At 49.5% G+C, this 24,944-nt stretch overlaps 1 protein-coding gene across 2 annotated transcripts in view; it reads left to right on the plus strand.

Annotated features, from left to right (window-relative positions):
- Window positions 1-5,337: 5,337 nt before the first annotated feature.
- Window positions 5,338-24,944, plus strand: part of PARP4 (poly(ADP-ribose) polymerase family member 4) — a 33,784-nt gene continuing 14,177 nt past the window's right edge. For both annotated transcript variants that reach the window (XM_078878178.1, XM_078878179.1), the window contains exons 1-20: window positions 5,338-5,498; window positions 6,475-6,664; window positions 7,433-7,532; window positions 8,206-8,290; window positions 8,786-8,911; window positions 9,406-9,567; window positions 10,599-10,736; window positions 11,775-11,957; window positions 12,363-12,431; window positions 14,007-14,170; window positions 15,082-15,219; window positions 16,794-16,892; window positions 17,550-17,736; window positions 18,759-18,903; window positions 19,201-19,349; window positions 20,012-20,143; window positions 20,373-20,459; window positions 22,161-22,325; window positions 23,383-23,420; window positions 24,686-24,767. In XM_078878178.1, coding sequence (XP_078734304.1) covers window positions 5,373-5,498; window positions 6,475-6,664; window positions 7,433-7,532; window positions 8,206-8,290; window positions 8,786-8,911; window positions 9,406-9,567; window positions 10,599-10,736; window positions 11,775-11,957; window positions 12,363-12,431; window positions 14,007-14,170; window positions 15,082-15,219; window positions 16,794-16,892; window positions 17,550-17,736; window positions 18,759-18,903; window positions 19,201-19,349; window positions 20,012-20,143; window positions 20,373-20,459; window positions 22,161-22,325; window positions 23,383-23,420; window positions 24,686-24,767 — 2,565 coding nt within the window. In that variant the 5' untranslated portion in view covers window positions 5,338-5,372. The remainder of the gene's footprint in view (window positions 5,499-6,474; window positions 6,665-7,432; window positions 7,533-8,205; window positions 8,291-8,785; window positions 8,912-9,405; window positions 9,568-10,598; window positions 10,737-11,774; window positions 11,958-12,362; window positions 12,432-14,006; window positions 14,171-15,081; window positions 15,220-16,793; window positions 16,893-17,549; window positions 17,737-18,758; window positions 18,904-19,200; window positions 19,350-20,011; window positions 20,144-20,372; window positions 20,460-22,160; window positions 22,326-23,382; window positions 23,421-24,685; window positions 24,768-24,944) is intronic.

A 24,944-nucleotide genomic window follows, 5' to 3' on the forward strand; every position in this document is an offset into this window, starting at 1 on the left:
TCAACAACAACAACAACCACTCAACAACCTCAACAACAACAACAGTAGTAGGAGCAACCACTTGATCAGCGCAGCCTCCACCTGCCTGCCTGTCACAGCGACACAGATCTCAACAACAAGAACCTCAACAACAACAACATCAACAGCAGTAGGAGCAACCACTTGGTCCACGCAGTCCGCGTCTGGATGTCACAGTCACAGGCATGTACTGTATGTGTGTGCCAGTCGGCGTCGTGTGATGATGGTTTGACCAAAACGTTCGCGATGACCGCCGCTGCTGCTGCAGCTGCTGCGTGGACATGTCCGTGCCACGGCGCTCCGAGTGCGAGGCGCGCTTGTTCACCCCTCTGCCGTGGCGATCGTAGCTGCGTAAATCTCTAAATGTGCCGTGAAACCCGCCACCACCCGACACAGCCAACGAGTAAGGGTTGTCACGTAAACAGAACGTGACAATTCGTCACTAGTACAGCACTAGTGTGTAGTGTATAGTGTAGTGTACTAGTACATCACTAGTGTATAGTGTATTAGTGTATAGTGTAGTATACTAGTACAGCACTCGTGTATAGTGTAGTGTATAGTACAGTATACTAGTACAGCACTAGTATATAGTGTAGTGTATAGTGTAGTATACTAGTACAGCACTAGTGTATAGTGTAGTGTATAGTGTAGTATACTAGTACAGCACTAGTGTATAGTGTCGTGTATAGTGTAGTATACTAGTACAGCACTAGTGTATAGTGTAGTGTATAGTATACTAGTACAGCACTAGTGTATAGTGTGGTGTATAGTGTAGTATACTAGTACAACACTAGTGTATCGTGTGGTGTATAGCAGTGGCGGCTCCTGCAAAATCTCTCAGGGGGGGCAAATGTCTGGATGATTGATAAGGATAAGGTCCACCCATGCAATGGATAAATTAACAGCTTAAGCATGTAAAGGCAACTTCACTTCTTTAATATTAATGAAAAATAAAGTGACTCTTACAATACATCTTGTTTGTTTCTATACTCACTATTAAAACAAACCACTCAGGTTTATTTTATTAAAGATTCCACTAGGTGGCGACAAATTATATTGTTGGATGAAACGTGCTCACGTATGATGACGTAAGCACGTATGATGACGTAAGCACGTTAGGGCGAGCCCTCCCGGAAGCCATAGAGAATGCATTGCAGCGCCCCCGTTCGAAAAAAAACATCTTTGAATGTAAGTCTATGGGACCACTCGGGGCGATTCTCAGCTGGAGGGAAATCGCCCAAAAAGAGGCGGTACTCCACAGAACGTAGCATGACGCTGATTGGACTATATCCAGAGGCACAGTGACGGCTAGCGTGACTCTGTGGTTGAATGACATTGGTGGTGCGTCGCCCAATCGCCCTAATGAAGAAACCGCCCCTGGTGTATAGTGTAGTATACTAGTACAACACTAGTGTATAGTGTGGTGTATAGTGTAGTATACTAGTACAACACTAGTGTATAGTGTGGTGTATAGTGTAGTATACTAGTACAGCACTAGTGTATAGTGTAGTGTATAGTATACTAGTACAGCACTAGTATATAGCAGAGGTGTGGACTCGAGTCATGTGACTTGGACTCGAGTCAGACTCGAGTCATGAATTTGATGACTTGCGACTCGACTTGGACTTGCATAACAATGACTTTGTCCCACCTATGAGATGTGGACTCGAGTCATGTGACTTGGACTCGAGTCAGACTCGAGTCATGAATTTGATGACTTGCGACTCGACTTGGACTTGCATAACAATGACTTTGTCCCACCTCTGGTATATAGTGTAGTGTATAGTGTAGTATACTAGTACAGCGCTAGTGTATAGTGTAGTGTATAGTGTACTAGTACAACACACCAGTGTGTTGGAGAGCCAAGCCACAACATTCACAATCTGAGTACGACATTTCGCCAGTAATTACAACCCAGCTTCATCAGGCGGCAGCCAGATTTGTGGAGAAGTCCTCCAGCTGTTTCGTTACTGATGTCGTGACGTCGTGGGATGTCGCTGTGTGGTGCCGGTCATAGTGGGTCACGAGTGTGGTGTGGCGACATCGCGAGCACCACGTGGGTGTGGTGCCGGTCATAGTGGGTCACGAGTGTGGTGTGACGACATCGCGGGCACCACGTGGGTATGGTGCCGGCCATAGTGGGTCACGAGTGTGGTGTGACGACATCGTGGGCACCACGTGGGTGTGGGTGTGGTGCCGGTCATAGAGGGTCACGAGTGTGGTGTGACGACATCGCGAGCACCACGTGGGTGTGGTGCCGGTCATAGTGGGTCACGAGTGTGGTGTGACGACATCGCGAGCACCACGTGGGTGTGGTGCCGGTCATAGTGGGTCACGAGTGTGGTGTGACGACATCGTGGGCACCACGTGGGTGTGGTGCCGGCCATAGTGGGTCACGAGTGTGGTGTGACGACATCGCGGGCACCACGTGGGTGTGGGTGTGGTGCCGGCCATAGAGGGTCACGAGTGTGGTGTGACGACATCGCGGGCACCACGTGGGTGTGGGTGTGGTGCCGGTCATAGTGGGTCACGAGTGTGGTGTGACGACATCGCGGGCACCACGTGGGTGTGGGTGTGGTGCCGGTCATAGTGGGTCACGAGTGTGGTGTGACGACATCGCGGGCACCACGTGGGTGTGGTGCCGGTCATAGTGGGTCACGAGTGTGGTGTGACGACATCGCGGGCACCACGTGGGTGTGGGTGTGGTGCCGGTCATAGTGGGTCACGAGTGTGGTGTGACGACATCGTGGGCACCACGTGGGTGTAGTGCCGGTCATAGTGGGTCACGAGTGTGGTGTGACGACATCGTGGGCACCACGTGGGTGTGGTGCCGGTCATAGTGGGTCACAAGTGTGGTGTGACGACATCGCGGGCACCACGTGGGTGTGGGTGTGGTGCCGGTCATAGTGGGTCACGAGTGTGGTGTGACGACATCGTGGGCACCACGTGGGTGTGGTGCCGGTCATAGTGGGTCACAAGTGTGGTGTGACGACATCGTGGGCACCACGTGGGTGTGGTGCCGGTCATAGTGGGTCACGAGTGTGGTGTGACGACATCGTGGGCACCACGTGGGTGTGGTGCCGGCCATAGTGGGTCACGAGTGTGGTGTGACGACATCGCGGGCACCACGTGGGTGTGGGTGTGGTGCCGGCCATAGAGGGTCACGAGTGTGGTGTGACGACATCGCGGGCACCACGTGGGTGTGGGTGTGGTGCCGGTCATAGTGGGTCACGAGTGTGGTGTGACGACATCGCGGGCACCACGTGGGTGTGGGTGTGGTGCCGGTCATAGTGGGTCACGAGTGTGGTGTGACGACATCGCGGGCACCACGTGGGTGTGGTGCCGGTCATAGTGGGTCACGAGTGTGGTGTGACGACATCGCGGGCACCACGTGGGTGTGGGTGTGGTGCCGGTCATAGTGGGTCACGAGTGTGGTGTGACGACATCGTGGGCACCACGTGGGTGTAGTGCCGGTCATAGTGGGTCACGAGTGTGGTGTGACGACATCGTGGGCACCACGTGGGTGTGGTGCCGGTCATAGTGGGTCACAAGTGTGGTGTGACGACATCGCGGGCACCACGTGGGTGTGGGTGTGGTGCCGGTCATAGTGGGTCACGAGTGTGGTGTGACGACATCGTGGGCACCACGTGGGTGTGGTGCCGGTCATAGTGGGTCACAAGTGTGGTGTGACGACATCGTGGGCACCACGTGGGTGTGGTGCCGGTCATAGTGGGTCACGAGTGTGGTGTGACGACATCGCGGGCACCACGTGGGTGTGGGTGTGGTGCCGGTCATAGTGGGTCACGAGTGTGGTGTGACGACATCGCGGGCACCACGTGGGTGTGGTGCCGGTCATAGTGGGTCACCGCGTGTGGTGTGACGACATCGTGGGCACCACGTGGGTGTGGTGCCGGTCATAGTGGGTCACGAGTGTGGTGTGACGACATCGTGGGCACCACGTGGGTGTGGTGCCGGCCATAGTGGGTCACGAGTGTGGTGTGACGACATCGTGGGCACCACGTGGGTATGGTGCCGGCCATAGTGGGTCACGAGTGTGGTGTGGCGACATTGCGGGTACCACGTGGGTGTGGTGCCAGCCCTGGAGGGTGGCTGACAGCACTGGGTGGCACCACGCTCGGCGTGCAGTACCGACCCCTACAGGATAGGGTGCGGGAGTGCCGGCCATGGAGACGGGGTTACTCAGGGCCGTGGCACTCCACTAGTTACCACGTGACTGGTGTAGCGAGCCTGGTGGTCACCACCATAGGCTGTCATTCTGTGTTGGTGTTCATAAATGTGTGGCCTCCAAAGAGGACGTCTGCGACTCAGTTGAACTCGCTGCACTTCAATGGAGGCGTAGGTGTGGTGACCACACCGTGCGCTCTTCTTGCGCAACGTGGGGGGGTTAATGAATAGCCGTGCCAACGGTGATCCCGATTGAAGTATGGTGGCCTGCAGAGGCATGCATTTAAACAATGGAGTATTTGATAATAATTCGCTTCCACGCAGCACTAAGTCGGTACCTATCAGAACGGTTAACATAATGTTTTATTTCTTTGAAATTCAAGCTCACTTCCATTATCCTGTATTCTCTCTTTTAGCAACAATTCACTAGCTTTATGTATTATTTGATTCGCTTTCAGTGACTTAATGTGATGAGTTACTTTAACTATGTGTGGTATTACCTTCGAATCTGCATCTTTTGAGGACATCCAGTGAAGACAACAGCTTCATCCGCTTAATTCGGCATTCCTCCTCGAGCAAAACGACGCCACCTCTCAACTCCCGAAGCCCCCTTCTGTGGCGGCGAGCAGACCCACACATTGGCATCGAGATTCCTGAACATGTACATCATTAGACCTCCTTTGCCAGTACCAAAATATAATAATAGGGTTTTTCCCCTTTTTTCTGCCTCTGAGTGTCTCCCTGTGTGTGTAACTCCGTATCTCTGTGTCTCTCTATACGTGTTTTCGCGTCTCTGTATTTTTCTTTGCGTGTGCATCTGTATCCGCATGTGTCTCTTTAACTGCATATGCGCGCTCAAGTGAGTGTAGAGGGCTGGTGGTGGGGTATGACGGCTGTCTGCAGTCCTGCACATGCCTGACCAATGGAGAGGGGGTAGGAGGTGGGGTCTTTAAATTCTATCTTTTCAAGTAATTCCAAAAATTACATGGCACACCTGGGAATTTTCCACAGCACACCGATTGCGAAGCATTGCTCTAGATTACAATTCCAGTGTACACCTAACATCAGCAGAAAGCACCTTTGCACCAATCCTTCCATCTCTTCATGTGCACATCCTCCCCCCCTCGTGTGCAGAGAGGCCGCTAGCGTGCGCTCGGCGTCGCAGTACCATGGGCTTGTTTTCGGCCTGCTTCATCGTACTGGACCTTCCCTCGTGGCCCCGACGTCAGCGGCTACAGCTCAAGGAGAAACTCACCGCCCATGGCGCAGTCATCTCGCACGCCGTCACATCCCAGGTGAGTGCCGGGCCTTGATGGAGAGTTTGTTGTATAGTACAATGTCACATATCCGACCGTCAACTTTCAGCCCTGGTCAATTATGTATCCTGGCCAGACGTCTTGTAGAAAGTCATATTCTATAGATGTTCATGGATCAGGCCTTTTTGCATTCTTAATCTTGCACACATTTTCACACTTCTCATGTACAGGGATGCATTTTGAAAAGTTTAAAAGTAGTTTTCACTTTTTTTTCTAACTAAAAAAATATTATCCTCTGGTATCCAATTTGTGTTGTGAAGTTGGTTGGCAATGAAGGATACATCCTTGCAGGCAGTTCCAAGTGGTAAGCCTCATGTGGCTATGGACCGTGTGAAATGAGATCGCAGGTCATTTCTTTATCTAGGCGGCCGTCCATAAATGACGTCACGCACCATGGGGGGGGGGGTCAGACATTTGTGACGATGTGTGACGAGGGGGGGGGGGGGTTGAGAAATGTGACGTCACATCAAAATGCGCAACTTTAAATCAATATAGACAACACGTTCTACATCATTAAAGAGACTTTTTAATAAATGTTTTCTCCGACAACATCAGAGTGCAGTGCCACATTAAATACGCACTACAATGACCATAGTTTAAAGCAATTTGAAGCATGTTTTATATTTTTTTGGGGGGGGGGGGCAGAGCTTTGTGACTTCATATTTGAGGGTGGGTCTGACTTTTTGTGACGCCGTGTGACGAGGGGGGGGGGTCAAAAATGGACGGCCCCTAGGCCCACAGGCTGCAGTTTTCTGACTCCTGCTAGAAACGATCTGCTAGAAGTGAACATTCTGCTTTGTAGCACCACTACTTCTGCTGCATCAAACGGTCGAGTTTGCAATCACTCGTTGTCCCTCTTCACTTACGAGACTTCGGAGTCACTTAGAAGCATGTTTCCGCATCAGACACATGCGTGTAACACGCGCGTTGGCGATTGATAATCCCTGTCCCGTAGTGCACGCATCTGGTGGTGTCGGCAGAAGGGGCTGGCTCTCCCTTGCGCTTGAAGCTGGCAGCCAAGCACGGCGTGCGAGTCGTGTGCCCCAAGTTCCTGTACCGGTGCTTCGCGGCAGGACAGCTCTTAGAGCCGGCGCTCGCCGCCGATCCTGCCGACAACAACAACATCGTCGTCGTGGGCAATGAAGGTCGGTGTCGGTGATTGCAAATAAGTGAGAGTGAAACCCTGGACTCGAGAGCGTTTTCAAGAACGTAACCCTCGTGAATGCAAAAACCTTTTTCATCGGGGAAAAAATGGGGATACGTTCCTCGTACGAGTGAACATGGTGGGGGGGGACATTGTAAATGTTTCATAAACAACGGCTATATAAATGAATAATACATTTTTAAGAACAATGTGTTTTTTTTAATTGCCTTTGATGATGAATGGTTTGGCGACGATGGAGATGGTGGTGGTGGTGGTAGTGATGGTGAGGAGTTCAGGAGGATGACTCCTCGGGAGATGGATAACGTCGCACAGCTGTTATCATGAGGACAAAGCGGGCGTCCGAGGTGGCATTCCGAATCTGCGCAGACAGTTTCAAATGTAACAACATTCTTCACGCACCTCCCTGGTGCCGGTGGTCTAGCACTGTGTACACTCGTGAATGCTGGAGTCCGGCAGGTCGGGAATAAGAAATGCGTGTTCATTTAGTAACTCGCAAATATGCCAAACTCGCAAATACAGAACTCGCGCATAGCAAGGGTTTACTGTATTTATTAATACAATAATTAAAACACTCGGGCATTTTCCAGTTGGCTTCTTACACCGCTTGAGTATCACAGTCATGTGTTTCTGCTGATCATTGTATTTGTTCTTTACATTTTGTCTCAGTGTTTGTAATGCATATTATCGTGATCCTTTTACAAATGTAGATTTCTTTTTTCTTCCCCTTACCATTACCTCTCCCAAACAGAACGAGCGAATGGTGTCGTAACAAGGGCGCTCAGTAACAGAACAGGAGATCACAAACGAGGACCGCCAGCAGAGGAGACATTTGAGCTCAACAAAGTCAAGTAAGCCGCACGTTCTGAATTAAACTAAGAAACGTGTAACGTTTGTTCCTCATTGGCTGGTATAGGAAATTACTTCAAATGTACTTTCTACAAATTTACTTCATAAAACCCACGTTGAAACTTGTAATGTGACAACAAGAAATCGTCACAGTTTCATTGATGAACATCAGTTCTTATGCTCGCAATGCAAGCATGTAAAACATGCTTGTAAAAATAGAACGAATACCACAGATTTTACATTCATATAAGACCGACTTTACAAATGAGACGGAGAAAATGATACAGAATTTGAGACAGACATTACGATTTAAGAGTACAATTGAAAACATGATTGATACTTGAATTGTGACGACGTTTAATCGAGTCGCGGAGTGGGGGATTGTTACAAGCCGAGGTCACGATATTTTTCTGGAAAAAAATATTGTTCAATTTTACAAACACAACATACATTGTGTATGCATTGCTGCTAATGCTGTCCCTTAAATTGTATTTAAAGTGGAAGTTCATGATTCATATTATGCAATACTCTATAAGTCATATTGGCATCAACCCTGTGGTGTTAACGTGGATGTATAATACTCATTTTGCAGTATTACAATAGTCGTACTAGCGCGTAGTCTTAGCGTGTTGTCTGAGTTGGAGTTTTGTAATGAATAGTGAATGCGGTGTGCAGGCTTTGGGTTGATGATGATGAGGACAACAACCGGCCCGCTTTCCCAGAGGAGTTTGAGATGGTGCGATCTGCAATTTTCCATAAGGTCAGTGTTACGACAGAGATTATAGAGCACACATTTTTTTTTTCACTTTTTTTGCTTTTTTGTCAATTATATTCCACTTTTGCTATCAGTGTCATGTTCTCATGCTATGAAGATTTTTGTTTTTGCAACTCACAGAAAATGGAGTAACATAATCGCTCGTTAGAGAATGGCCTCTGAAAGATAACATCACAATATTTCTTCGGAGGCTCCTTCAATTACCTTCTCACATGCCCTGCTTCATCAATGTGTATCGCATCGCAGTTAAAGTACTTTGCCAAACTTAAACCAACCTTAGCTGAATGGGTTTTTGTGCAGTCCCAAGTGGCCTGGCTGAAACCTTCAAGTCGCTCTGCTTGCTTTAAACACAGGCGGCTGAATCCCAGATTCGCCCTTCTCGCATGCCATGCCATCCGACTGCCACGACGAATTTGCATTCTATGATTGTGCAATCGTGAACGATGTCAACGCTGACGTTTTGACATTCTGCTCTCAAAGACGAGTGAGAAGGAGCAGACGAAGGAGGAGTATTGGTCGGTCGTAGAAATTCAAGCAGCTCCACACTCCAGCGGCCTCGTCTTCCGCGTTGCTGCCTACCACGCCAGCTGCAGGAGCCCCGACAAGGTCAGGTTCTCTTGCGCGTCGTTCATAAACCAGGGCATGCTGCCGCCGTGTAATGGTTTTGTGGTTGATACATCTCCAGGATCAATCCGGACGGCTGCGGGATTCAAACTGGTAACCTCTGCAACAAGTGGCGAATGCACTAGAGTGTTTTTTGTTTGCATTCTGACCACAAGTGTTGTGGTTAATGCAGACATGATTCCTTGTAAAAAGGTTTCAGTTTGTTGCCAGATTTAAGGGGTAAAACCTATTCTTATATGGTGGTTTTCCATGATATGGTTTTTATAATACAGACATAGTGTCACATGAAAATAAAGAAATAACACCACATGTTGTAAAAGCTTTACTCTGGTCTTAAACGGAAATAAATAATATTTATTGGGGCACCCCATTCCCTTATTTATCCCGATATTTCGAGGACACGCTTGTACCTGTTTGAACCTGAAGGTACTTTGGTGAACCCAGGAACCAGAGTCAACTGTGACGTCTGTGCACAGGTGACCAGCAGACTGACGAAAGTGCGGATGGCTGGGAGTGGACGGGGGGCCGAGGTGTTGTTGGGCCACGCCTGCGAGCTCCTCACCGGAGAACGTTGCCGCATGGTCAAGGTGGAGCAGCTTCCCGCCGGCCTCCAACTCGGCTCCCGCATGTTCCAACAGGTGCTTGGGGCTGCAATGAGACACTCAGGGGGGTAACAGTCGATTGTTAAAGCAGAGGTGGGGAACTTACAGCACCGGCTCGATCCGGCTCATGATTTAATTCCACACGGACCACTGACTTAATTTTATATGGCCCACGACCACTCGGGGCCTACCACTGTGAAACAACGGCCCGTAAACAGAATTTATCCATCACCGTAAGCATCTTATTTACACTTATCAAGTGCTAAACGAGAATATTTTCGACTGGTAAAACACCCGGTCATTGTTGCGGTCACCCTTCCTCAAAGTTGGAACCACCTTCCATTGCTGTGGAACTCGTCTTGTGGACCAGATGGTTGTAATTGACATGCACACCACCACCACCACCACATACTGAAACACCTCTTCTTACACATTTACAACTTTACACAGTTAAACAAATATACCCAATAAAGTGAAGATAAACTTAACACGTGTGCTTTAGCGGCCAATATTTTGATTCTTAGTAATTTTTTGGGTCAGATATTTTAAGTGAGATATAATACTGGCAACTGCCTGATGCTGCTGGTTGTTGCTCTCAGTGAAACGTCGTCCTCGTTTGAAAGTTGTGATATTGCTCTTCAGCGCACCGGTGGTCCTGCGAAAAGAGCAGTACATTGTCACGTTTGTTCACGTGGCAGCTTTATTTATTTGCTGTGTCATGTGGAGGAGGGTTTAACGACACACATTTTATTGACGTCATCTGAGCCAAATATATATTATCAATGGAAGATAGACTTGGGGAAAGTGTTATTAGTGAGCATCTATTAGAGCCAGCGTAGCATATGAGAGGGCGGTGTTGTTCATTTTCTATGCGACAAAACACATTTTTACGGATTTTATCCCAAGAGAGGGTGATGCGTGCCGTAGAGAAGGGGAGGGATGCTAAGTCAGTTGTTGGTTTCTCTCAGGTGGCTTCACGTGGTGCATTGAGGCATTAGGTGCGTCAATCCTGTTCACACCTTATATATATATATGTCTTATTTGTGTGTCCCCACTGATGATGACAGGCACAGACGGAGATCTCCATGGCGAATTTTCACCTGTCCAAGGACGTCGGCCGTTTTGTGTCGTTCGTATGGTCCGAGGCCTTGGGGCATCTCTCCCAGATCCTTCAAATGCCCGTATTGCTGATCGAGCCTAAGCAGGTAAAGCGGAATCCACCTTAGCATTCACAACACAGGTGTTTTCCAAATGCGATGGCACACGACTGCAGTCGGGTGACTTTTTCCTTTTTTCCACTGGCGCATCAGAGCCACGCAATCGTGGGGCCCTCGCGGCGCGGGTGGTTTTCCACTGGTTATTTGCCGCGCCGCCGAGTCACAAACCATGAAATGTGGCCAAGGCATCTGAATCTGTCTCTGGATCAAACAAAGACAGGGTTCGCAGTTTCATCGCACTCGTTCATTGTGCGTGACATAAGTAGCGCGGTTCGGGCTCGGCAGTGGGAAAAACAATCTGTGCCTCTAGAGCCGTGCCAGGCTGGCTCGTTGCAATCCCAGCACAGCTCGGTTGTCCGGTAAAACAAAAGGTATTTGATGAGGTGTGGATTATTTTAAGGTTGAGTGTGGGAAAAACTCGGCTGCTGTAGCAGCTTGATACCTCGAGCTGGCAGTACATAAAGTATTTTGCCGATTGTATCTTTACAGCGTTTTTATCCTGACAATACTCGGAGAAACATTTTAAAGAAGGATACATTTTTTGTTGGAAATTATTGACTATAAATAAATCTTTCTTGCCAAATGACTGGAGTGTTTCTACACCCACATGGGCATTCTTGATAGGCCTTCACAATTAGTATTCAACTCTCCTTACAAAGCTGCACAATTGTACATAACACTTTTAAGGCCTTCAAACTCATGCTGAAAGGGTTATGCATTAGGTTTGTCCGTGTGTCACGGGAGGTCACAATATCTCTCGTAAAGACGATGCAGAATGAAACATTTTTTTTTGCGTAAAGTTGTGTTGCTATTAGGGATGGGTTCCACAGCAACGGGTTGCCAACGACATTGATGTTTACGAACGTACGGCTTCCTGAGCTTCTGGCGAGAGACGCGGTTGTAATGATTACTAATTAAATACATCCAAGAACAAAACCAATGTTGAAAAGCTGTTGCTTAATCCCATGCGTATGCATGAATTGTCTTCGTTTCCCCATTTCTTATTCTTGCCAAAATAAAATATAGGTCACCAAAGCAGAAGCTATCCTGCTGCAGCTGAAGAAGGCAGTGCTGAGCAAAGATGTACATGATGAAGGCGCATTGGAGAGACTGTCAAACGAGTTCTACAAGATCATCCCTCAGCAACCTCAGGCTGTTTGTCCACTTACAGGCATGGCCAGTATCTCAGCAAAACTTGACCTTTGCCAGGTGAGTGAGCAAGCAGTGTCGCCGCATGTATTATTATTTTTATTATTATTTGGAGAATCTGCCGTCGTGTACAAGTTATAACACTGGACTTGCAATCGAGACGCATCGCCGGTTCGATCTTCCCAGCATGGCAGTTGAAACAGTGGCCAAGTTTCTTAAATCTCCCTGACTCTGCGCACCCAAGAGTTTAAATGGGAATGCCACAGTCAGTCAACTGGTGGTTTGGGTGCGGTGCAGTGTCTGTACTCCCCCTTGATGACCAGCCAGCATGAAAGAGTAGGCCAACATACTCTAGAGGGGGCCCTCTAGAGCTTTCTGCAGTGGAGGCCTTTTACTGATTATCTGTTCGATGAGAAGCCTCATGTCGATTAACATCCTCACTTGCCTGATGTTTCATCCTGGCAGCTGATCCGCGACGTCGTGGATGCGAACGAGGCGACGAGGAAGAATAACACGGACGGAGACGATAGCTCGGTGAGTGTGAGCGAGGAGTGGTGCCACATTTTATCATCGTTATTATTTTCGTCACCAGCCACAGAAATTTGTGGGGTGGTCTGGACGTGGATGTTGTGCTATAGGGTCACTTCACTAGGCGGGGCTTACATTTTTTTAATTAAAAGACAAGAATATTCCCTCAAGAAAAGCTTAGCAACTCTTCGCTCATAAGTACACACACTTTTCTTGCACACCACTAGGTACAAGTGAGGTCTTGCTTGCCTTCCCCCCCTCCCCCCAGTGTGTTCCGTCTTCCAACTACTCTGGCTTCAGGCCTGCTGCCACTTTCCCCTCAGCAGGCACAGTCCTACTGCTCTTGAGCTTGTGTGGCAGCCCACTCTCCTCGATGTTGCTGCGTTGGACCCATCCCAGGAGAATGGCGTGCGGTGTCTCTCCACGCTCATCCCCCGCCGGCGTTGATGCGTCACAGCAGGCAGATGCTGCTCCATCGCCCAACGTCACCGCACCCCATTTATGAAGGCTGCGTTGATCGTGCCTGGGCCTTGGGAGCCTTGTTTACTGCATGGATCTTGAATCTCCAATGTCATGCACACCTCTTCTTGCAAACCCAGTGTCTCTCACATCCGGACTCAGAAGGCTGTGTGGGTGAACACTCTTTCAGTGATATTGAGTCCGCTTTGAGTTTTTAAAAATGTTCCCCCTCATTCACTCATACTCGGTCACCGTTCAGATCTTCCTTTTTAACCTCTTTTTAACGAATCGTCCATAGGAGTTGTTCTCACATCACAATCTACACGTATTTTTACATCAAACCGAACCACTGGTCCCTTTCACTTCTCAACAAGAATATGTGCTACACTGCATCTTTAAAATGCATATTTCAGAACTTGTCATAACATGATGAACGTGTCGGCAGTACTCACAACAGCAACTTGGCTTTTCAGATCGGCGTGCTCCTCGACTGAGCCTTGCCTACATTTTCCGCCTTTATATCCCGATGGCTTCTCGTTGGAATGACACGCACACCCCACACAATCCGTCTTCCACTTCTCATACTCTTCTCCTCAAGTTGGAAAAGCATGGCCACTTTCCATAAACTAAACACGACCCATTAAGTCCCCGTTTTTGTAATATGTACAATTACACTGAAGTTGCATGAGTGAAAATTAATCACTCCCCTTGTTTCCGTTGTGTTTGGTGGAAATCCCCTTCCATAAAGTACAATCTCAGCTCGACAACTTAGCGTGCCAGGTATGGCCTATTTTGCCTCGTAACAATTATTTGGGGGTGGACGTCCAATCAAGAATATTGCCGGTTTGATCTCCCAGGGTGGCAGTTGAAACAATGGCCAAGTTTCTCAAATTCCCCCCAGCCCATCTCTGTGGGAACGCCACAGTGAGTCACTCTCCCTTTCTTCCAAGGTGACTGGTCAGCATGGGTGGGGTGCACCAACACAACTCTCCAGATGGTCTCTCTAGAGCTCTGCAGTGGAACACCCGACTCTGTTGATGATGGGTTCGATCACAAGCTCTAATCATTATTAACATTCTCAACAACCGAGGAGTTCCACGTGCTAACGTTTCATCCCGGCAGATGGGAGAACAAGATTTGGCTTTGAAGAAGCTGACGGCGTTGTCGCGCAACGCCACGACGCTGGCGCAGTTCACCGCCCTGCGCTGCTCCCTGCTCCACCTGGAGCCCAACTCCAGTGACTTCAACAGCCTCCGCAATCAGCTGCTCCAGTCCAGCCACGGGAGGTCAGTGGCAGCAGCCAGGAATGTGGACGCACAGAGAGAGCCGTGAGGAGCCTAGGGTTGACCGGATGCGGCGATATATGTTCTAAAATATAAGGTTCTTGACAACTGCTTTCTTTTGCAAAATATTGTTATATAATAATGTTGAAAAAAAATCTTGTTTCCTACTGCTACTGCCTTTGTGTTCGTGGTTTGCATCATGTCAGATGTTCCACTACACGAGTTGGGCTTCTTCAGGATGCGAATTCAGTTCCCCAAGAACCTCTTGAATTGAGGAACTAAATTGGGTCCACTTGCCTGCGCTCCGTTGAATTATCTTCCTGATCTAGAGTAGCGTTGAGCCTCTATCATGCTTGGGTATGTGGCCAACATCCACAACAGAGGTTGTGTACAGCGATGTACATTGATAAAGGGCTGTGGGCAGTCGAGGACAATGCAGCACAGTCCGCTGTTGTACTGTACTGCTGTGCTCCCACATCTATGCTCTCCACCTTCACCAACCCAGACTGTCCGGTGTGGTTGAATAACCGCCAACGACCCGCACTGAGTGCGCTGGCCCTCGCCCAGCAGTGGATTGACAACAGGGCGGTACGTGGACATTATCGGTTATTCTAGTAAATATTTACCAGTAAGGCCCACTAAGCTACATAGCTCTTTTTCAGAAGCTACCTGGCCACAAATGATAGCTCAGCAAAGTGGCTTATCACGTGGAAATCTATAGCAGCCAAAAATCGGAGGACCCAGAGAAACATCCACGCAACCACGGGGAGAATAGGCAAATTCCAAATATACAGCAGGCGTCGGGGTCTGGATCGAACCCACGACCTCCTGTATACCTGGCGAGGTAGTTAACACCTCACCACCGTGGCGTGGCACTTTCTGGATGCTCTCTCTGCCGTGCCATGTCTGGACAGACTCGATGGTTTCAAGATCCTGAAGATTTTTCGCGTGGATCGCCCCGCGGAGATTGGGCAGTTCCGCTCGGAGGTGGGGAACACACGCTCCTTGTTCCACGCCTTCACTCCGCGCAGCCTGCTCGGCATCCTGTCCAGGTGAGGGGCGATTTGACAGCATCGTCATCGCCATCATCGGCATCGTAATTGATGTCATTGGCGTTTTCACTTTCGCTCATCAACAGCTTTGTCAGCATAATCGTGATTGTATAGTGACGATTGTCACAAATATCATATATATTGTCACATCATCTTCTGCTTCATCAGCTTAGTCATAATTTGCATCATCATCTCTAGCATCTCTGGCACTTATTATCATTTGAAATATCGTCATTATCACTTGTTTCTTCAGCTTTTTCATAGCAGCATCATAATCAGCAATATAATTATCGTGTTCTTCACGGAGACACACACTGGAACTTGGAGGCAACACGTTTACTATAACACCCCAACAGGGTAACTGCATAAACGTACACTCGGTTAACAAGACCACAACGGGGTAACTACATCATTCGGGTCAGTCAGTAACACGCTGCCTGACCCACGATGCCGAGCGTGAAGACCGAAGCCCGAGGACCGAAGAGATGTAGCACCGACGGGTTCCATTCCAACAGACAGCCACCATTGCTCTCGGGACTTGTGGCATGTGATGTTTGCGATCAAAGGCAAAGATCCCCTGTATAGCCTTAACAGAATCTTGGGACAAGTGCTTTTAGTGAGCACCTTTTAAGGCCGACACAGCACACGAGGGTGTGGGTGGCCAGCACCATGCCCGGCCGCCTTTTCCTCTTTAGTGGCAATGTTTGCACATCGCACCAGCTACTTATTTGAGGCTGAGTCAACCTAGAGAAGGCCCAGGACCGGTTCAGATAATCGTCATCACCGGTGTTGGCTGTGAGCGGGAATCAAACTCGGGTTGCCAGGGTTCGTAGAGCAGCGCGCTCACCGCTACACTGCCGCTCGCCGCTACAATACGGCTGTTGGCGAGCACCCACACAAACACCCACACACAAACACTCTCGCACAAGCACACAGACAAACACACACACACTCACACAAACACACACACACTCACACAAACACACACACAAACACACACACACAAACACTCTCGCACAAGCACACAGACAAACACACACACACTCACACAAACACACACACAAACACACACACAAACACACACACACAAACACTCTCGCACAAGCACACAGACAAACACACACACACTCACACAAACACACACACACTCACACAAACACACACACAAACACACACACACAAACACTCTCGCACAAGCACACAGACAAACACACACACACTCACACAAACACACACACAAACACACACACAAACACACACACACAAACACTCTCGCACAAGCACACAGACAAACACACACACACTCACACAAACACACACACAAACACACACACAAACACACACAAACACTCTCGCACAAGCACACAGACAAACACACACACACTCACACAAACACACACACAAACACACACACAAACACACACAAACACCCACGTAAATACACACACATAAACACTCACACACTCACACAAACACACCAACACAAACATACACTGACAAACACACCCACACAAACACACTCACATAACCTGTAGTTATTAATTCACCTCCTTGTATCTCTACATTTACTCAAGGGGCCTGCTGCTGCCCAAGACGGTGGTGGGGGAGTTCGGAGTGGAGCGCACGGACATCGGCATGCTGGGATGTGGCATTTACTTCAGTGACTCCATCAGGTGCTGCCCGTATATGGTGTTGATTAGTCATGGACCGTTCTCCCTCCCCCTCTTCTTCCCTCACGATTCGGTGAATGAATCGATCTATGTATTGCTCCTGTGGTGCGTGGAGGATGTCTAGTCACTGCAGAGGTTCACGGAATTTGTTGTATGAACGGCTGCAGCCTCTTGTAACTTTGGTGACCTCCCTCACTAATCATGCTTTCTTGTGTGCAAGTACGTTAAACTTCTTTCACACCTTACGTAGCCAACCGTGCTCTTCAGAGGTGCAAGGGGGTACCGTTCTTGAGTTCTCCCCAGGTTAAACAAACGTAACTCTTGATTGTGGAATTATGTAATAAATTACGACGTAAACAATTGCACATTGTCTGCGTGGACAAAAATCCACATGAGACTCGATGTGTTTTTTTGCACAGGAGTTCAAGCCACCGATGACACCTTGTGATGTGACACCGAAAGCACAATCGGAATAAATTTGCTAAAAAGACAAACGCTAATGAAGCGATCGATCTTTTCCGAATGGAATACTCGTTTCAGTGGTCGCTACGTGTCTGGTGTTGGCCGTGACGACGACGACGACGCTGCTCCCTGAATGAATAACGCGAACGGGTGACGATGGCGACGTCTGCCCGCGTGCCCGTGTCTCCCCGCCCGCAGCACGAGCGTGAAGTACGCGCGCCGCGCCGCTGCTCAAGACGGCAGCCGCGTGCTCGCCGTGTGCGACGTGGCGCTGGGCCGCTGCCACTTGGTGCGCCACCGCGACCCCTCGCTCGCCGCGCCCCCGCAGGGGCACGACAGCCTGCACGGGGCGCGCGCCACCCCAGGCACCGCCTCCGAGTTCGAGGTGAGGGATGAACGCGGCGATAGGGCAACGCTGCCTCGTGGCTGTTTGCGGTCATGCCGCGTAGCGCCCCCGATGTGTGTTCGGGGTTGTCGCGCGCATCGGACGTCGCGGCGTCCGACGTTTCGCTCGTGTTGGGAGCTGCTTCAGGAGCTCCCAACAAGTGCAGCGAACAGTCGGACATTGGTGTGGAACAACACGCACATGGTACATCCCAAACACGAGAGAGGTGAAAGAAGACTGTGTTCACGCTGGTGCTTTCAGCCGTGTGGGTGAGCTCCCTTTAACCAGATAAACATCTTAAATTGAAAACTAACAACTCGACCTCCACGCTGAATATTCCAATCCATTGTTTGCTACAATTGTTTGACTCAATACCCACGTGAACTCAAACATGTCATCAAGTAATACAATTACTTTATCAAGCAGTAACAACATCCATGACGATTCCTACATCTGTAAACCCATTGTACATGAACAACTGTTACAAACAAGTGGTGCGATGTCAGCAATGTGTATCCAGAAGAGAGCACATTGATGACATCACACCGCCGATTTAAGGCCCAAGACTGGAGGGACATTTTCAGATGTCTGGAAACTGCCTTATGATGCTGGCTGTGTAACTACCATGGAAAGTCGTGCCAGATGATGCAATGTTATGAATTGGTCTCCAACACACCGTTGTTGCTGAAGCAGTAATAAACTGCCACGTTTGTTCTCATGACAACTTTATTGATTGAATGGGAATCATGAAATTGGTTGCGAAGGCTTACGGGTTCAATTTAACTATTACGCTTTTATATCCTAAATTATAAATGCTTCATATCTGTGTTTTATTTTATCTGCGGGCCACCCTCCCCCCAACACTACCTGGGATGATCGAGAGTTGGCTGTATTTCGAACGGGCACAAGTGAATGTTTGAATGCGTGAGCCGCTGTGAACTTCGTGCTGTCATCGTGGTCTCAGGGCATTGGCGGCTAAAGTGGCGACAACCGTTTCTCCCGCTGCGTGTCTGCGTGCGCAGGACGACGAGTTTGTGATTTACGATGCCCGGCAGCAGAAGCTCCGCTACATCGTTCAGTTTTGCCTCGAATCTGACGAGGTGAAAGAGGAGGAGAACTCGGATGATGAAGAGTTTTATGAAGCCCCAGAAACCCCTGCCGATGAGAGTGAGCACTCTGTTTTTACTACGCGGTGGTATTTAAAAGCTATATAAATCTAAATTGTGTTGTGTTGGTGTCAGGTGTGTGGTGAGTGGTGTCAGCGTCTTGAGTGTTTTATCACATTTAGACACTATATCAATGTAGATATAAACCCGCATTGTACCGTGATTGGGTTTCGCGTAGAATTTCCATCAACGGCTCGGGGCCATCAACGGCTGTGAATGCTGCCCCATGGTCAGGTGCACAGGGAAGACATTTAATTCTTACTGGGTTTTTTTTGCATTTTGCTCATCCCAATGTCAGGAATTCTTCCTGAGCCCAACGTCTCGGAGTTGCTGCCTGAGCCAGGAGAACCCAAGAAGAGGCTGAGCGGGTTACACTCGGGGGCGGGGTTGCCCGTGCCTCTCAAGGCCGTGCACGTGCGGGCAAACATCCTCGATTTTACCGCCCAGGTGAGACGGGGAGGGGGGGTGGGTTCAGAGCGGCCAAAGAGATTAGAAAACGCATTCAAATCAAAGGTCTCCGATGTATTTATTTGGGCGGTACCCCGCGGTGTTGTTTGGCGTCACGTCGCGACATTTCCCTGCACCTGCTGGGAGCATCTTCAGGAGCGGAATTCACCAGCGTAGACTTCCTTAAGAAGCTCTCGCCACGTGGAGCGAAGCGTCGGATGTTGTGTACTGGACATCTGTGAAACAATGCTTTGTAGCTCATCGGATTCCTCTGAAAAAGAGTATGTTCTGATTCTGTGCCAAATAGTGCACAGAGTACAGCCCGAAAATACACGGGAGCGCTGTACAGCACAACTAGCAGTAGGTTCAAGGAAAATAAAAATAAAACACGCCCCCTCTTATCGTTTCTTGACCATCCACGTTTGTGTTTGTTGATCACCTGCACGCAGACTTCACGCTTTCCTCTCCTCAAGGGGCTCAGCAAATCCGGGATTGTCTCCTCGCTCAAACTGCTCATTGCTGTTGCCGCAAATTCCCTCATCACCGGCCGCTTGCCTCTGGCTGTAGCGTAGCGATACCCACGGGACGCCGCTCTAGCGGACCAGTCTCTGAATTCCCACAAAGTTGTCTTCATTTGAGCGACCGCCCCCCCCCCCACCCAGGTGGTGGTGATGCAGGAGTACGACAACGAGAGCACGGATCCCATCGAGGCCAAGTTCACCTTCCCACTTGACGAGATGGCGGCTGTGTGCAGCTTCGAGGCCTTCATCAACGGCAAGCACATCGTGGGCCAGGTACGGCGCTCTCCTCTGGGCCTCTCGCGCCCTCGCGGGTGGCTTTGGCGCACAGCGTCGCCTTCCGGGAGGGCGACGTCGGCTCACGGCGTTGTTGCCTTGCTGCTTGTTTGTGGTACCTCATCGCGCCTCTGAGCCACTCTCTCTTCGAGAGTGAGTGAATACCATGCACATTACAAGTTTAAATTATTATGATGACTGCACTCACTCTGTATGTCTTTTTATTCAGGTGAAGGAAAAAGAGACCGCCCACCGGAGGTACCGCGAGGCAGTGAGCCAGGGCCATGGGGCCTACCTCATGGACCAGGAGTCCCCGGTGAATATAATAACACGCACCAAGCTCCATGGTCACGGAAAACACGCGGCACACGTCGGTGCCTCGACGTCACACCGAGTTGCCAAACCGCTGCTTGCTCAGGTCAGATAAATGGGTCGTGAGTCCAACTGAGTCGCAGATGTTGTCTTTGGGAGCAACACTATTTATTACATCGACTCAACACAACATCACGTGACCTACACTCGGGTGTTGAACGCCCACCTAACCACGCTACGGCAGAACTAGACACGGTTCGCTATCCTGGTCGGGACCACGAGCTGGGTCCCGGACTGCGTGGCTCGAGGCTTCTTCAACCCGACGTGGATCTTCACTCACCAACAGTCAAGAATCCCGAGCCCCTAACGGGGCCCCAGTTATATCGGCCCGGGCTGGGGCTGGCTCCGCCACTCGCCCCGCCCACCTTCTAGATCTCTCCAGCTCTTTCCCGAAGGCTCCCGAGAGCTCTTTTATACCACGTGACCGCCCAGCGGCCCCCGTCAACCGGTGGCCCCCCTCCATTATCATCTGGTCATGTGTCGGCAGGTCAACCGGCGTATCGTGCCCCAACGTAACCCTGGCTGGCTGACGCTCTCTCTCGCTCCCTCACCGGGAGCCCGCACCGCACACTGCTCGCGGTGCCTCCGCGCCGACCAGCGCTCACCCAAGCCCCGCTAGGGCTGGGTCTACACCCAGTAACCGGGCTGCACATAATGACAACACATTATCCGCCGTGGCCTCGCAAGCCCGGCACCACACAGTGACATTCACAGTCGCTGCAAATGTGTTTGTTATGACCAGATCGCCCAGAAAATGCAACCGATCTCGTCAGAAGTGAAGCTAGGGTTGCGCCTGCATGGATAGTGCTTGGATGGGTGGCCACCGTACAATTCAACAGGTGCTGGAAGCTTCTGCGAGGCTACATTGTCAGCAGACGAGGGCCTAGTGCAGCAAAATCGGGGTGCCACGGTGACGAGATGTAAACTACCTCGCCTGGTATACAGGAGGTCCTGGGTTCAATCCTGACCCTGACGCCTGTATATATAGAGTTTGCATGTTCTCCCCGTGGTCGTGTGGATTTTTCTCCGGGTCCTCCGGTTTTTCCTTCCACATTTAGAATCAACATGCGTTTATAGTATTTGGTTGCTTTACCTTTTCACGCAATAAGCCACTTTGTTGAGCTATCATTTGTGGCCAGGTCGCTGATGAAAAAGAGCTATACAGCTCGTTGGGCCTTGCCTGATAAAATAAAAAAAATAGTTTAGTTTTTAAAGTTTTAGGCCATTGCTGATTTAAGAGCTTATTGGCTTACAGGGAAATTCAAAATAAACCGAACTGAGCTGTATTGCACCATGCTCCATTATCTATACTCCTTGGCTTCACCCACCCACACTGCCCATCATTACACCACCCCTACGACCCTCATGTCGCGACGATTGACAAAAGGGCCATATCTGTCCATCGATACAATTGCAGACAATAACAGGGTTGTTGATACTCCGTCACTGAGAGGGAAAGAGGATCTCGACGTTGTGGCCAACCGGCCCTGGTCAGGGGGTCAGGTCGTACCTGTGAATCTCAAAAAAACAGTCGGGGAGGAAGCGAATATCAGAGGCCGGGCCGTGCTCGGAGAGAGACGAGGAAAGGGAGCGGAGGGACTGACGGTCGACCCGATGTCCTCCCCGCCCACCTCCGCCGCGGCAGGACGTGTTTGTGGTGAGCGTGGGGAACCTGCCACCGGCGAGCCGCGTGCTCATCAAGGTCACCTACGTGTGCGAGCTCGCCGCCGACGGGGCCGCCGTCCGCTTCCGGCTGCCGGGGAACCTGGCGCCGTGGCAACAACGGCTCGCCACCGGCGACGTCACTCAGGTGCAGCAGCAGTAGCAACGACAACTACAAACAGCCGCCATTCGCCGCCTAGGTGGCGGTGACGTCACCGCGGAGCTTGTGCTCGGCTAGGTACACTTGTGTCAGGCTAGGTGCACTTGTGCCAGGCTAGGTGCACTTGTGCCAGGCAAGTGCAGCTCACGCGCGCACACGCACTGTGGAGGCAGCGAGAGCGGATCGCATAAATGTTGCGAAACTCCCCGTAGGCGTTGATTAGTTGCTTGGCTCACCACAAGTCAATGCAGTAAACATGTGGGCTCCTCCTGTCAGCATGGGATAGTGTTTCCCCCTCGCACACGTGGGTTTTCTCCGGGTGCTCCAGTTTTCTCCCACATGTAAACACTCATTAATTTGCTGATAATGCCGCCTCATCGAATGTCTTGCCTTCCCGCTCGTCTGTGGTTCATCCTCGCACCTCTTGAGTCGTTCTTTCTCTTCGTGAGCGAGCGAATACTCTGCCGTGGCACTTTATAAGTTGAAATTATTATTTTATAATACAACCATATTTAGCAAAACGGATGATACAATTATCGCGATTAGTATATCGTACTATGCATCATGGTATCGCCATATCACACCAACCCTACTGACCTTAAATTCTTATGTTTAGCTGTCGTAATAACGGCAGAAGTATTCCCAGTGCCGGATTATCCTAGTAGCAAAAGTATCTACACATGTAGCTACGGGCCCCGCACTTTCAAGGGCCCCGCGCTAAATGCGTTCAAGCTATCAATTCCGGTTCAGTGATTCTGCACTTGCTCTATTACTATAGTACTATACTGCCTTCAACTTTTATACGCGACTGGGTGTTTAAGGTTAGCGATTTGTCATATTATCTGGCTGTATAGTAAATAAAAAAATACAATTACTTTACTATGCCAGTTAAAAATGTGTGTTTTAATAGTTATGTGTTTATTTATTTAGGGCACCTTTATAACATATGTTACAGGCCCCGCACTAGCTTAATCCAGCACTGAGTATTCCCTAGACGTGAAATGTCATGTAAGTTACGAGTGCGGCGTGTTTTCTCTTCCTCCAGGAAACGGTGGAGACGCTGGCAGTGGCAAAGCACTCTGGGTACGAACGTCCTCCATCCGCGAGATACAACGGCAAACATCGCCACATGCACAGCAGCGTCACCACCATGCACTTATTGTACACACAGGTAGTCCTCGACTTATGAACAATAGACTTACGAACATACACGCTTACGGTCTGTTCGATTTACAGATGGGTCCCAGGGACAGAACCCGTTGGTAAGTCGAGGACTGCCCGTACTTAAAAACACACGAACCTCTTACTATCCTTTACGTAGGCCCACTCACATTGCTTATGCATAAATGGAACCGTTAGTAGGTGAAACTTGGAATCATATTGGTTAATGAGAACCTTCATTGAAAAATGAATCCTTTGTGAACTCAAACTAACTTGTTGCAGAAATAACAGAAATAAGACCTGAACCTGATTCATTATCGAACGAAAGTAACACAATGCAACGTTTGCTACACTTTAAAACAGATTTTAAATCTTTTTGCATTCTTAAAACTTCAGCACAATCATCAGCTGCCATGGTTCATCCACTGTTGAATGACATCCCACTCCATCGCCATTCCTCATGGCCCTGTGATGCTACTATTCATCTCACTCCTACGTAAAACTCATCGCTTTCATTCCTTCACCATCGGTCATAATTGCTTCCAGCGATGAGTCCTACCTAAGGCCCGCTGTGCTATGAACTCGGCATAGCACGCGGTGGCGAGATGTTAACTCCCTCGCCTGGTATGCAGGAGGTCATGGGTTCGATCCAGACCCTTGACGCCTGCTGCTGTATATTTGGAGATTGCATGTTCTCCACGTAGTTGTGTGGATTTTTCTCCAGGTTCTCCAGGTTTTCCCTCCACATTTAGAAACATGCGTTTAGAGTATTTGTTTGCTATAAATCTCTACATGATAAGCCACTTCGTTGAGCTATCATTTGTGATAGCCAGGTCGTTTCTGAAAAAGAGCTATATATCTCAGTGGGCCTCCTTTGGCAAGATAAAAAAAAATTAGCAACCCGGGTTTGATTCCGGGCCATGGCTAACATCAATGGTGATTGGTTCGGAATCGGTCCTAGACTCCCCTTTCACGGTCCACACTGACCAACGATGAAGAAGGACCATTGCTCTTAACATTGCCTCTTGCATGTTGTTATTTTAAGGCCACACCCATAGTGTTATTGACGAATGTGGTTGAGTTTATTATTTTTGAAATCTATAAATGGGTTGCCATGTATGCACCGTCCACGGGGACTTTGCTGCTGAATTTTAATGGCGCTGTGTGACCTGCACTGGCTGCTACAGACGCTTGTCGGTGCAGGTGTCCGTGGAAATGCCGTACGAAATCATCAACGTTACCTCTCCCACGCACGCCATCCGCATCAAGGTGAGCGCCACCCACCGGGCACCGTGCCACTAAACCACAGTGGACCACATTAACTTTAGCGCGTCCGGTGAATGTATGTTTAGTTTGTTGTCCTTCCCCGCACCTCTGACTAGCACGGTTGGCTATGTATGGTGTGAAATAAGTTCAATATACGTATAAAGTTCAACATACATATAC

The sequence above is a fragment of the Lampetra fluviatilis genome, chromosome 50 (genome assembly GCF_964198595.1).
Source record: "Lampetra fluviatilis chromosome 50, kcLamFluv1.1, whole genome shotgun sequence".
Classification (NCBI taxonomy): domain Eukaryota; kingdom Metazoa; phylum Chordata; class Hyperoartia; order Petromyzontiformes; family Petromyzontidae; genus Lampetra; species Lampetra fluviatilis.